The sequence below is a fragment of the Papilio xuthus genome, unplaced genomic scaffold (assembly GCF_000836235.2).
Source record: "Papilio xuthus unplaced genomic scaffold, Pxut_1.1 DF825946.1, whole genome shotgun sequence".
In the NCBI taxonomy this organism is placed as follows: domain Eukaryota; kingdom Metazoa; phylum Arthropoda; class Insecta; order Lepidoptera; family Papilionidae; genus Papilio; species Papilio xuthus.
Genome location: NW_013532703.1, coordinates 1,598,395 through 1,614,284, shown reverse-complemented (window position 1 = coordinate 1,614,284; position 15,890 = coordinate 1,598,395). Strand labels below are relative to the sequence as shown.

The window sequence follows — 15,890 nt, the reverse complement described above, 5'->3', positions numbered from 1 at the left end:
CTGGGACAGTATGTCCTGACCCACGAGGTCGCTGTAAGAACGTTACAATTCTATAAACTCGACGTAAGCCGCTATACATATAATAGAAAATAAAATGTACGTTGCACGATTAGATAGAGTAATTAGTCACAAACCTTTTCAATATAAAAACATTAGTTAGTAATAGCATTACCAATCACCAAATACACGAACACATTTATTAACCTCGTATAGTGTCAAAGACTAGGGAGGAGTGGCGGCGCCTCGTAAAGCGGGTCACTGATACCACGATCACCACGATTGATGACCACGACCAGTCTGAAAATACTGTAACGACGAAGAAGAAGAATAGTCTAAAACTGTTATACCCTTCTCTAATTGTAATTAAAAAACATCACGTTGAAATACAACCAAATTAAAGTCAGGCAATCAAGCTCAAACATTTATCAGGTTTAAATCCTACCCTTAGGATAAATTTGCAATTTATTTGAAACAACTTATCGGATTGAACGCACCGAAATAGGGGTCGTCCTTCACCTCGAATCTCATCCCTATTAATCCCTGTCTGGCTACCTAACTTTGAATTATAAGTTACGTATAAAAAAGCTATATCTTTTACCGATTGTTACGTAAAACCGTCCTAAAGGGTTGTAAGCTTATTTAATTATCGCGAATTTTATTTAATACATTCTATAAAAATATATACCAAAACAGCTCTCTAGAAAATGATTTATTCTTATTTCTATCAAAAATATTTGGTACACCGAAAACATATAACAATAACAACCATAACAACACACTACATAATGTAAGCTTTTGTTTTTCAACTATATATATATTATTTCATATAGTTCTAAAACAAAACACTCTCGCTATTAGCTTGGCAATAGAAAAGTTTTCTCTAAACAATATATCGGTCAGTGGATTCAACAAATGAATCTAGCTTATGCATGAAATGTCGGTCTTATTATCATCGGTCTATATTTCACAATGCAGAGCAGAAATTTTCATCGCCAGCAGGACCATAAGGGCGTAGCCACGCAATTATCACATATGTACCAGATGAAATCTATAGCAAAGATTCGTAGTAGACGTAGACTTGTAGTTCCTGATAATTTTATTTACGTTCAAGTATTGAAGTGGTTTTTAAAAACTCTTTAACCAATGCTAATGTATAATGTTAGGCATGTATCTAGTTTTAGACCGTAATAGAATCCTTTGGCGCGAATGATTTGCTTTCGTTACAAAGTCCAGTGTCAGACTGATTGTGGGGATATAAACGTCTACATTTTAGTAAGGCTAGTGTTGTGCCACTACACCGTAAAGTGAAGTGTTCGTACTAATAATTAAAATGGCGTAATATCAGAGCGAAGTTGGAGCATTTTTAGTCAAAAATAACACGATTTAAAAATGACAAAACCAGTTCTTTATAATTGACAATATTGAATATTTCGCTGTGAAAGAGATATTTGCAATGGCGTGGGTACAAAGCACAATAAACTAATCATATTTATGGAGGGAATTACGCCTGAACAAACAAATAACCGATATGGGTCGGCTGGATGCGAATTTATATTGCAACACGGTCCGTTGTATTGAAACAAATATTTCAGTAATGCTAAACATAGTACGAGTATACAGTTTAGTATATAAAACATAAATGCAAAAATAAAATATAACAGGGATTTCAAAGACTTTAGTATAAGTGTATTTTCAATCAAATACTAGCGGGTGCCACCACTTGGTGAGGGCGAATTTTAAAAGAAAAAAATAGCCTAAGTTACTTGCGCACAAATAAGCTGCCTTTCAATAAAAGTCCCATCAAAATCGGCGTAACCCATTTCTTAGATTACCCGGAACAAACGCTTACGAACAGACAGACAAAATCATGTCTAGGAAATATAAAATTATATAATTTATTCATTATGATATTTTTCCATAATAGATTAGAACCAATTTTAATTAATAAATTTTATAAAAAAACCGGATAAATTAAAAAAAACTAAGGGTATAAAACAGAGGAATTTGGAGGTCGAAGTAATTCACGACTATCGGTATCGCATCATGCTCTAATCGACAAATAAATATTTGTAGTTCACTTCGTGCATGCGTTCATTCAAGGACAAGAAGACAGTCACACAGTCATTATTTCCACCGTATATATGTCGTTGTTATTGTATTAAAAACGAGACGGCAAGATAAGGAAATAAATTATTGCGTAACATTGAACAACGGCTTTAGAACTGGCAAGATACGTAGACATTAACAAAATATAAAACAGAACTAAGATTACAGTACAAATAGAAATGTGAACAAAACAACAACAATTTAACATTTTCAGATAAAACTAGCTGTCGCCCGCGACTCCGTCTGCGCGGGATTAAAAATAGATGTTGGCCGAGTCTCAGACCTACTCAATATGCTCACAAAATTTCATGAGAATCGGTCAAGCCGTTTCGGAGGAGTATGGGAACGAAAATTGTGACACGAGAATTTTATATAAAAGATAAAATACAACATTAATATATTATTAATAATTTAAAAATCATTAATATAATAATATATTATTAAAAGTATAAGTGTAAAAATTAACAATAAGTATTATAGCTAACAAATATTTCGACGGCTCTTAATTTAGCGCGATTCTCTACGCAGAACTCAATTTAAGGTGTAGCAGGGCGTAGAGAGATACAGAAGTATTGCGCAGTCCGCCGATAACCTTGGGTCGCCAAGATATTTTAAAACAGTAACAGTAGCCTCTAGAGAAATAGTGCTTTTATCAATTACGTTTTCTCCAATTGGGTTAAGATAACAAAAGCCTTTTCAATTATCGTCGTAAGAAATGCTTTTCAAATACTTTGTTACAAATATAGCAATATATCGACAGGCTTCTGTATTGAAGAGGATATAAATATCAATTCGACGTTCACTTGACGTTCCTTGAAAAGCTATGAATATAAAATATTCTTGCAAAAGACATTTATTTTCCCACAGAAATCTCAATAGTTTCTTTTATTTATGATGCCTCTTTTATATATTTATTTGTTAAATTAGTGTCTTAAATAATAAAAGGGCCAACTGAATTTTCCGTCACTCATTCGAACTTTGATATCTTACTTTCAAATATATTCAAATATATTAATAGTTATAGAATGGACATAACGAACACTTACTATCATTCGCCCACTACTTCGTCGGCACGAAATTGAAAAAAAAAATTAATAGCCTATGTGTCTTCAAGACTATGTGCCAAACATCGATATCCGTTAAACTGTTCTAGAGATACTTTCAAACAAACATCCATCCATACATCCAAATATCCGCATTCATAATATTAATAAGATAAATAGCCAGATGAAATATTCTTTCACACATTAACCTAAATTTATAAGGTAGAGTACACACTAGTAAAACTTAACCAGTATTAAAAGCGCGCTTAGAATTTAGTTAAAGCTATTTTGAATTCGATATGAATTGACCATATGAATTTGATAGGCACCTATAACTAACATGATAAACATAACTTCGCAATATTGCCTGCGTTTGTTCGCACGAATACATCGAATAATGTCGCGAAACGGTTAATTACGTTACAACGGCGCACAATCGGGGGATTAATTACATTGCCGGAGCAAGATTATTCAGAAATAATAAGCCCGAGTTTAATTAAGCTTTAAATTCAATATAGCTTTATATCGTGAATTTAAACTTTTTATTTATTTTTTTATAACAGAAGGGGGCAAACGTGCAGCGGGAACACCGAGGTTTTCAACGACGCCCATGGACATCAGCAATACCTTAGGAACCGCAGATGCGTTGCCGGCCTTTGAGATGGAGAAACTCTCTTTAACACTTGCATAAAAACATATTTTTCTCTTTTTCTTTTGCAGAAAATGAGAGAGAATAATTGTGAACAGGTGTTACGACAGTGGAAACTCCACCGTTCCATCCACTTTTCTTTAACTAGACTTTTTAAAATATAATATTAAGAGAGATAGCAATCCAATTGGTTACTAGAAGGTTAAATTAGCGTATGAAAACAAGACATATGCAATTTTGAATTTCGAAGAGAAACAAATTGCATGTAAATTTATATGATTATGCACGATACCAAGAATATTACATAATATTAGCATTATCAGACGATACAACACAACCGCATAAGAAATGTATTTCCAATTATATGTAGAATAATATAACTTATTACTTTTTTTATTTCATACATATGGATGACGGGATATCCAGCCATAAAAAATTGAGATTTGACTCAATAGCCATACACTTTTAAGGTAAATTTAATCCTATATTATTGCGTAACTAAAGTAAAATGTTATATAAAATTATTATTTAAAGCTGCTATGTACTTGTAATCGATCGTTATTCCATTATAATTTTAATTAACATCGCATTGCCCCAAAATATAGAAACATTAAATTTTATCATGAAACGAACATTAGTCCATTGAGTGTGGTTTTTGAGTACCGAGAATTAATTTAATAACATAGTCATCATAATCAAATTATTATTAAAAATCTTTTCGTCATTTTTGCATACGGCAATGACAGTAGGATATGAGTAACGAGGGGATAAATTTAATGTCGGTTTCCACGGTCGAACACTTGTATAAAAAAATATTAACATCCCCTAATCTCTATGAAAAAAAAACAAGACACATGTTGCATAATACAAGAGTTTGGAAGTAGAAAATAATTTCTTCTTAACGACACGCACTCTTATTAATGATTGACGTACAACTTAAATTTTAATGTAGTTCATTGGTTCTTGACCTGTATTTCGTCATAGTTTCACATCATTAACGTAATAAAGAGCATAGAGCTCTGTATTAAGATCCATTCTAAAATTATTATGTATAAAGCCGAGTATAAAAACTATTCAATCGCTGTCTAAACAATCGATCGTATTTTTCTATTTAGATTAGCTAAAATATTTCGCGATCAAAAAATGAATTTGGCCCTTAATAATGTACTTACGCTGCATGTGTATGTGCTGCTTGGGCATTTTGTAGTCGGCTGGGTAACATCTCTCGTAGAACTCGAGGTCGCTGACCTCGCACACCTCCGGTGTTGGAATTATGAGCCCCGTGCCTGATATCGCCCTCTGGAGATGGTGCTCCTAAGGGAGGAAAACAAATATTTTATGAAATATACAAGTAAAAAAGACATATAATCCTTCAAACACCTTATAAAATATATCTTAGTCCATCCATTTTTACATAGCTATAATGATCCATAAAAAACTCATTGTATTAACTAATCTTATGGCCGTTAGTTTATTACTATATAGGCTTACTGGCAGTGGCCCGCAACGTGGTGCGCGCGGAATTTAAAAATCAAGTAAAAATAATAGCCTGTGCCGCCTCGGGATAGTGTTGCTTCCAAGCAGTGAAAAAATTTCTCCAAATAAGATCAGTCCTTTCAGAGCCTATTCAATATAAACAAGATATAAAATATTGAACATACTTAAATAGTGTTCTACATCACTTTGTTAAAACAAGTAGTTAAACGCCAGTTTATATTATAAATCTGAAACATCAAACAACTTACAATTAAACGTTTCGTAATAGCCTTTTCTATATGTCGACTACAATAGATTAATAACAAAAGAAAACGATTTATTTATTTCATTTTCTCGTGTTCCCGGTAAATGAAGATTAATGCCCCCATCTACTCGTTTATTTGTGAGTCTCCGAGGTCTTGCGCCGCATTAGAGGCGTACAAAGAACAAGCATATAACGGATGGATAATTTCTATTTTTTTACTCGAGAGACTGATATACTGTTCTTTGTGAATACTGGTCGTAAAGAGACCAACCGAGCAGAATATGCATTTAATAGCTTGAGCACAATTTCGGCTTTTATTGTTTAAACTAGCTGTTGCTCGCAGCTATGTTCGTGGGAAGTTAAAAAAACTGAATTATTAGCCTATGTGTTCTTCCAGACTATATATTTTCTACATGTATGCCAAATTTCAGCGAGATCCATTGAGCCATTTTGCATTTATTATATTAGTAAAATGTAAATGCTGTAAACGTAAACGCTTCAAATACTTTTATAAGCGTAAAGTTCAATAATACAATTTCTATTTTAGTTAATGCTTGAATAATTAATTGCACTTCGATGTTCTAGGTGAACTTATGTTTTAACGATGTCACTATATAGTTTCAATAATTGATTTTTACTTCCATTTATAAACATAAAGCTCGATGTATTACGTCAGACATTATTTTCAATGAATACATAAATAACTTGACTAACAAAGCGTAAAGCCAATACTGAATTTGACAAATTACACAAATGTTTTAAATTATATTATAACCAAAAATCGTTAAAAGACAAATCGTAAATTAAGTTTGTTTCAAAGTAGTTTTATAAATCTCATTCTAAGTCCTGCTATGTTCCTATCTCGACTCGAAAACAACATCAAGATAAATTCACGAAGCATACGCAGAGTGGGCTACCTTTTTGCTATATATTGGTTATTTTATAAAAGTAATGTACTAATTTTATGTGTGATTTTATTTCTGCTATTCTTTCAATAGGTATTGATTGAATCCGCTTTTGGCATTTCCCATTGAATTAAAATAACATTCGTCGGCAATGCGTCACTGTCTGGCAAGGCACAATAAACTGGCAAGCGTGGGTGTTTTAAAGCCTCTTAGATGAAATATCGACGTATTAACTCTGTATATTTCCAAGGTTAAGGATGTTACGAACCATCATGTAATAAGTACGATATTATTAGTTATTTCCAGTAATAAATCAATAAGAAGACCAATTCAGACATGCCAAAGTATCCGATCCGAAAATGTGTTGTTTTATATCTTTAGAGCCTTCGTCATATATATATTTGGTCACGTGCTAAGTGCCCGCAACCTTTAGACAGATAGACAAGGTTTAGGAGAAAGTAAACTGATAAAGGACATTTCCTGTTTATCTTTTCTCCATCGAACATATCTCCTTCCAATCCTTTTCTTAATATAAAACTATAGCAAGGGGATGTGTAGTCATTTGCAGAAATAAAGAATTCTTACTGCTACATTTTATAAATACGAAAGTAACTCTGTATGTATTTAATATATAGAATAGTAATATAGTAAAATTGTGTCGTAGGTAACGTAATTGGCGTAACATATTATCGGTTGGCGAATCGTAAACGCTAGCCTGCTACGATTGCCGATAAGATTGATGGTGAATACTAAGCATTTCTTATCAGGATCCGGTTTCGTAAAAGGGACGTAGTAAATTATATACGATAATAAAGCGCTGTTTTAAATATACATAGGCATTTCCTAATCAGTCCTTATATTTGTAATGATTAAGTATTTACATGTTTAGAAAACACACTAAATTAAAAAAAAAACTAGACATAGTAATCTTACTAATATTATAAATGTAATCTTACATTTTTGTTATTGCGAATGTTTAGATTGATGGATGGATGTTTATTAGAAAGTATTGAAGAAACGGCTCAAGGGATCTCGATGAAATTTGACACAGATGTAGAACATAGTCTAGAAGAGCACATAGGCTACTAGTTAAGTTTTTTAATTCCGCTCGGACGGATTCGCAGATGAGCGCTAGTTGTTAATAAAAAAAAGGTTAAAAATGTTTAGTAACGTGATCAAACAAGTATAAACAATAAAAAATCAATTACTATTATACTATATTGCTTAAATTACAGTAAAATGATAAGCCGGCTTGTAATCATTGTTTATATCTTTAGTAGGTTAAATTGCATGTCATGTCAAAGACCGCAGTGTTATCGGTAGCATAAATTAAAAAGTGCATAAATATTTAAGTACACGAATTTTTTATGTTTATTAATTTGAAAGCTCACAATTTGCTTCTTCTTTTAAATTGTGACATAATGTTGAACACCATCCTACTGAGAAACAGGGTTATATGAGGATTTGACTCAATAAAGCTATTGGATGGCTACCTCGAATACAACAGATGAGGTTCATGTTATCTCCAAATGTTATACAATCTTACCTTACTAATATTATAAAAGCGATTTTTTTGGTGGATGGATGTTTGTTAGTTAGAAGGTATCTCCAGACAGGCTGATTGCATAGATCTCACTTAAATTTGGCATAGATGTAGAACACAGACTGGAAGAGCATATAGGCTATGTACAGGCTACAAATTAAGTTTTTTTTTTACTTTCGCGCGGACGGAATCGCGGACGACAGCTAATTTAATATATTATTTCATCTTTAATTATTATAATTAACATTTCCAATGTTTTAAATAACGTTTTTTGTTTTTATAATAGAAAAAAATAAAGTTCAATGGCATTAACTAACAGTACAATGTAACTGTATTGATGAGGAAGCAAGGACCGGTTCAGTGCTATGCATGGACATATAGCAAATGCAACATAACTAAGATCCGTCTAACAATGTCTTTACACTGCCGAATCCATACCAGCAACAGTAGCATATTATCTTAGTTTGGCAGACAAAAAGACAAGAATTTATATATTACCTACTATAATTGTTAATATCCCTTTCATGAATTTTAGACTAATATACCATGATATTTTAAAATATTCTTAGGCGAAAAAGAACCTAGTGTAGTATTGCCAATATAATGTTACTAATTTTATAATTTTACTAATATTATAAATGCGAGTGTTTTCGAATGGATGTGTGGGTTGATGTTTAAATGTATCTCCAGAACGGTTGAACGGATCTCGATGAAATTTGGCATACATATATAAAAAAGTCTGGAAGAAAACATAGGCCACTAATTATGTTTTTTTTAGTTAGTGCGGACAGAGTCGCGTGCTACAGCAAGTTATTTATAAGTTCTCCACTTACATTCAGAGACAATAATTAATCTGCATTATACTGACAAGCGGTCTTCAACTTTATAATTTTTTCAAATAATTAATTATAAAATTTTCTTTTATATCTAATTGAATACATAAATGTATTACTCAAATTTTGCATACCTTATTTATAATACAGCTTTATTATAATGGAATTGAAATTAATTAGATTCTATTCTGTTCGATGCGATATTAAATTGAATCTGTGCAGCCATAGACTTGTTAAAATTATTGCGTACTCTTTATTTAATAAAAATGATATAAAAAGTATAAGAATTTAATTTAATTATATTTAAACGTAAAAAGAAAACTCTATACTTCCTATTATCCATCCATCTAGAACAGAAATTAAATATTTATATACTTATCGAATACTTTATGAAATGAACGAATCACTGAAAACATAAGCGCTACATGCTAGTTACATTTACTTACTATCAAAACGAAGTATCATCTTAAAAAAAGTTAAAATAAAAGCATTCCCAATTTGGATCTGCCGACGTTCAAATGAATGCTTGCCGCAAACTATCCGCCCACTTAATTTCCCTCAAATTAAAAAAAATCAAAACGTATTAAAGCTCGTAAATGCTTCAACATTTGTCAGTAATTTCTATTTTTAAGTCTGGTCGTGTTGCACTGAGAATATTATTAGTCTATAAATATTCTAGACTAGCTGTCACCCGCAACTACGTCGGCGCAGAATTAAAAAATTCTAATTCATAGCCTTTGTGTTCTACCAGACTAAGTACTACATCTATGCCAAATTTCAGCAAGATCGATGCAGCTGTGCCGAAGATACCTTCAATCAAACATCTAAACATTCGCATTTACATTATTAAGAAGATTTATCATAGATTTCTTCAAATCTATAAGTATCTAACAATATACATTTATTATGCTTTTAGGGTAAAGTAGGTACTAAGGTAAGGAAGTATCGTGTTTTATTATTTCCTTAGCGACAAATTTCTTGTTACATCTTTTACTGCAAACGTAAACGTAGACGTAGGCTTTCAAAAAATAAAATTTTCACATCTAATAACAGCTTTAAGAGCACTCAGAGCTTTATTTGTACGAAATAGAGTTAAGGATACCAATTCGTCATACTTCGCTACATCCTACTTGTTTCTCCACGGGTATTACTACTCGAAACTTCCCCCCTATTTCCCTTATGAGAGATTTCGAACAGCTGCCAACTTCACAGACAAAACTTAAGATTTTTTGTGCATTAGAAACGATGTTTATAGAGAAACAAAATTAGTTTCGTGATGGTGGTGTTTTAAAGCGGTTTTTTTATGACGCGGCTTTTAATGTAATGATGATAGTCGTCTATTAGTAGGTAAGATGAGAATAAAAGTACTATAATGTTTAAATCGCCTGTTCTTGTGGTTCTCTAGTTATTGCCGGTTCATATAATTTCTTTAAGATATTTTGTTTTTATCATATTAAATGATTTATTGCCTATATTAGTAATTAAGATAATATTGGTAAATTTTTAGATATTACTGTTGCTCATACATTTAATGTAATTCCGATTCATTCATTCAAATATATAACACCTAACAACCAAGCTTTAAACTCTGTATGTATAATATTTAAGACGATATGTTTTTTTGACTTATAATTAATTTAAACAATTTCGTTTTATAGCCAACGGGTAGTTCCTGACTTTGTTACATGAAATAAGAAAAAGGCAAAGGAAAGACAAAAGTAGGATGGAAAGGTAAACAAAACGATCTTGTTTTTAGTACACAGTGACTTACTTCTAGAATATTTACGTTCTCTCTCTCTCTCTCTAATTCAACTCCATGATTCAATTATTGAAGTCATCGTAGTTTGCAGAAATCGAATAACGATAGTAAATTCTCAGAATTTATTATCGTAATTTGCTATCGGCAAGTGGCACTCGGCAAAAGGGATTATTTGTTTATTCGATGGAGAGTATTGAAATTCAATTCCAACCAATAGAAAGTTTTCTATACTAAGACATATAAAAAAAATAATTGTTTCTTTGTATGAAATGAATAAACTCAAAAACTACTGGACATGATTTCAACAATTCTCTTGCTATTAAAAAGAGTCATTCTATGTTATCAAGTATTTTGCGGACACAAAGTCACGGGTAAAAGCTAGGGTTTTCATAAATATCGCATCGTTTCCTGCAAGATTACAAAGTAGTTTTTTTCTTTCATTCAAAGACAACATAAGACTAACATAATCTTAGATAGAACTGAGACTGTACGTCTAGTCTAAGTATGTCTAAGCCCAGCCTGGGGAATTCCATTAGTCGTCGTAACATCTCCGTTGCAATTGCAGTCCAACACTAACGCTGTCAGGAATTGAATGATTTATGTTCCAAGCTCTTGTCTTGCTGCGGTTGTGTATTTGCAGTAAACGCACAGCTGTCGACAATGGTCTTTATTAAAGAAACTATATTTTACTTTCGACTTTATTACAAGAACCGAATTACTTTACTTTATTTAGTTAAAATTGCACATTGTTTCAAAAAGTTTGTAATTTACTCGGAATATTTTCATAGATCTCACTGAAATTTGGCACAGGTGTAGAACATAATCTGGAAGAACACATAGGCTACTAAGTAAGTGAACAAACAAAACAGTGAAAAAATAAAATTATTTACGTTAAAATATTAAATTTCAATATGAGCAGTGAATTTTCTTTGCACCATGTTAACAATATACCTTCCACTGTTTAAATGACTCTGTGTTAGGTGTACAATCAGGCGACCCGCTTTCAAATCAACCGCAGGACCGACCGACTTAGTTAAACGCTAGACCAATAGACCTAGATTAAATCAAAGGGGACGGTATCATGTAGAACCGAGACTTTATTGAATAGCTTTATATATTTGTATTATACTACTGACTCAGGTATAATGATTTTCGCGAATATATCTTATTCTGACCTCCTGTAGCCTAAATGGCTTAACACATTTTAAAATACGACTTGATTTCAAAGTATCATTCGATTCGTATCGTTCCTACCGAGTGTCATAGAAATAGTCCTAGAGCTTATTACTAGTTAATATATTAATCTTACTAATATTATATATGCGAATGTGTGGATCGATGAACGGATGTTTGAAGGTTTCGCCAGAATTCCGCGCGGACAGAGTTGCGGCGACGACTAATATACTAATATTGATTTGGTTGGAAAACAAGAACCCATTGCAAATGTTAATAAATTAAGTCCTAACCAGAACAGTGTTGCTGTTATTTACTAAAATATTTATTTAATATATAATGCAATCTATTGCCACTCACAAATCTCAACGAAGTATCCCACAAAGCGCAACAGCGGCGTGTCGGTGACATGTTATTTAAATCACACTCGCAATTCAAAATGATTTACATTTAAAATATTAAAACTGGAAAATTTGTTTTAAGTTTACTGTAATAAAAACAAATATTTTATGCTTGTCGTTGTTGTAGAAAAAGATAAATACTGTTTATCGGCTTTAATTAAATTTTGCAAACATTATGACATTGTTTCAATTATTATGACTTTTGAGGTTATAAGTGAAAGCTCCATTGTTATTATATTCTATTCAGGTATAACGGCTGATAGAGAATTATGGAAGAGCAGTACATACAGTGCCGAACCTTATGAACAAGGGTAGTTTGGTGACATTCTATTCAGCATAATGACAAGAAATACATCGTAGTTACTTTATTAAATAATATAAAATTTAATCATTCCAATTAACTTCCTTTATTCAAATTAATTTTCAGAGTAATGGAATGAATAACGCAAAAATTCCTCATTTCGTTCAATAGAATTTAATTAACGGACTGGGTATTACATTTTCGCACAATAAAAGGCAATTTCGTTGGTGAATGAAGTTATAGCGCTGCAAATTTTAACCGCATAAAATGTTTGTACAGCAAAATACCAGCCCAGATGTTCTACCATTGTTACCAAAACCGTATCTTTTAGGTGAGACAAGTCTACAAGCTAGATTCTCTTGACCAAACATCGAAATTATACCTATACTAGCTGTCGCCCGCGACACCCTCTGCGCGGGATTAAAAAAAAAATTAATTAGAAGTCTATGTGTTCTTCCAGGCTTATTTTACATATATGCCAAATTTCAGCGAGATCCATGTAACAGTTCTGGAGATACCATCAAACAAACGTCCATCCATCCATCAATCTAAACATTCGCATTTATAATAATAGCAAAATTTCCTTTTGAAATCTGTATCCACTTGTTATTTAGGGAAAATTCCTTCCAAACATTCCTTCTATCTAATAAATTCAACCTGTACGTTGCAGTGTGTAATAGAATTCGCGCCTGGAAGAATTCAAAATGGCGATCTCCCAACGGAAGTGGAATGCGAGGAGCGCAAATTATGTTCCCAAGTTTTAATTGTATGAAGTTGACGACTCGGGTTTTTGCGGTTAACATTGTATACTGAAATATTGATAGTTGGATAGAATTGTATACTCTGCGCTAACCAATAAAGGTATATTATGTGTATCTTATATATTAACACGTTTAATGCCGTTTATTTTAGTACATAAATATTAGTATTGAACTTGTTAACACAATCAAGACATATACGACAAAAGCTGCGCCTAAAAATGTTTTCAAATATTTCAAAACGTTGAAACATAAAATCTATTTATTACTAAGCTGCAAAGAGTATACTATTTTGCTGTTTATTTTGAAATCTTTTTTTTAATAAAAAACGTCGATGGTTTGTGTACTTTATCATTATTAAACTTGATCCTTTTTTATTCAGAAGCCTAGACATAGACTAAAGAAAATTTACTACAATAATTTTCTAGCATTCGTAATCTTATTTATTAAATAACCTCATTATTACATCTCTGAATTAAATCGTTTAAGTTATAAAATATATTTTTGAAGTTGTTGAAAAGCGAAATACGTGTTAAATAACGACGTCAACGTATCTTGTCAACAAACTTCTAAAGGATATAAGGACGTATTCAAGTTATAATTATATTTTAAGAGAAGCGACATGTCGTAATGAAATTTACGTAACGTGTGTGGGCTTTTGGCATATCGCCACAATTTCCACAAAAATGAATTCTTTATCATTAGATTTTTATTACATAAGCTAGTATTTGGCAAAGTAATTACTTTGGAGCGGCGACCGTTGGCTGGGCTTATCATCTGGCTGTCGTGCATACGAACTTTAGGTGACTCGCGTGCAAAAAGTTATTTGCTTAAAACGTTTTTCATTTAAATTTCACAAATATCTCAATGCAATCTCACTGACAATTTAAAATATATATTAACCATACTTTAAATCTCCCGTATTAATCGAACAATCCACTTGACTGTATATCTCAAATTATGTGTATATTTAATTTTCGTAGAGAACTAATATAAAAGCTAATTATTTTTTATTCTCATTAATTTGAAGTTAATTACATAAAAATATTATTTCATAGTACAAAAATATTTAATTTAACGACATGTGTAAAACGGCGTTGGCGCCAATTCGCTGGACAGAATTCCATCAAATTTGGCAGTTACGTAACCCGAGGTGGGTTCGACGGCCTGAGGCCCGGCACCGCGCGCCCGCCACACTCGCACTGGTGAACGACCGATTATTGTGGATGAGACGTTGAAAAATACTAAAAAAATGAATTCCCATGTGCCAAATATATCATTTTCTTAATACATTTATTGTTGTAATTAAAAAGTAGTCATTTCTATATGTACGATAATGACCTTGAACTTAATTAGGAAAATATAAACGGAATTATTACAAATTTGATAGAGCTGTTAAATAATTAATAATTAATTTAGACTAAAAAATAATAATCTTCAAACCAAAACGTTAGTGCAAATATGTATCAATGGTCTCCTTATTCAATGGGATCTTTACATAATACGCCATTACCTCGTATAAAAAAGAAAATGAAACATAAAACAGTATTCCTTAAAGTAATTTATAATCGGCCCACTGCACTAATCGCCGTACGGTGTTAAGGCCGCTAATGAAACAGGTTTTATGACTTAATCGAAAACTTTACTAAGTAATGTCCTCATTACGCCTGTTGTAAAACCAGCTGACACTAAAGACGGTTTGCACGCCGCTTGCGTATCCCACAGATCGTATGTACCAGCGTACCGTGACCTCATTCGTTGGTGAGCCGTCATTGAAAACAGACGTCTGTCGCGGGTTTATGTAAACTGGGTGCTAACACGGTCGTATCGAGTGTATCGCCTATGGCCGTGAAACCTGACTTGAAAGTATAGAGAAGCTTGTTTTTTTAATAGAATCATGACAGGTTTTCATTAGCAACATATTGTGGAAAATGTTAGGTAGAAAACTAACTTGATAATTTATTATATTCTAGACTAAAAATATCAAATAAACTTTATTCTTAAAATAAGTTTAATAATACAAAACATGTCAGAGAGCCTGAATTAAAATATTTAAGATTAATTACTCAACTATCAAAGTGGGCCAGCTTGGTCGTCTATAAATAAAAAAAAAATATGACAGTTATTTTTAAACTTATAAATTTAATAGCCATTTACTAGAATTTACGATTATTTTATTCTATAAAATAATAGCCATGTGATTTGTGATCAAAATAACTAACATAAACAACAACTTTAACCGCAACAATGAACTGTAGTGACCAATGTGTCTAATTTGTTACGGGGAAAGGTGCTTCCTTAATGACCGACAATACTCCCGCATGTCTGTGGGATGTGGTAACACTTAACGTCAGAGAAACTGCTACTCATTATTCTAAAAATGCATCGAAGCAATAATTGCTTTAACAAAAGAAAATCTAATTTTAATGCTAAATCTTCTATTTATCTGTATATATTATATATAAAAGAAAGTCGTGTTAGTTACACTTTATATAACTCAAGAACGGCTTTACTGCTATGGCTGAAAAATGGTGAGGAGGTAGCTTGGAGCCAGGAGACGGACATAGTACCGTACTACGTATTCATTTTTTTTATTTATTTTTTCGAATTTTGCCCTTTTATTTAAGTTACTAATATTATAAATGCGAATGTTTAGATGGATTTGATGTGGATGGATG

The 15,890-nt window shown here is 32.1% G+C and overlaps 1 protein-coding gene across 1 annotated transcript in view; it reads right to left on the bottom strand.

Annotated features, from left to right (window-relative positions):
- Positions 1 to 15,890, bottom strand: part of E(Pc) (Enhancer of Polycomb) — a 55,794-nt gene that overhangs the window by 25,633 nt on the left and 14,271 nt on the right. Inside the window, exon 2 of the mRNA XM_013321479.1 lies at positions 4,971 to 5,112. Coding sequence (XP_013176933.1) covers positions 4,971 to 5,112 — 142 coding nt within the window. The remainder of the gene's footprint in view (positions 1 to 4,970; positions 5,113 to 15,890) is intronic.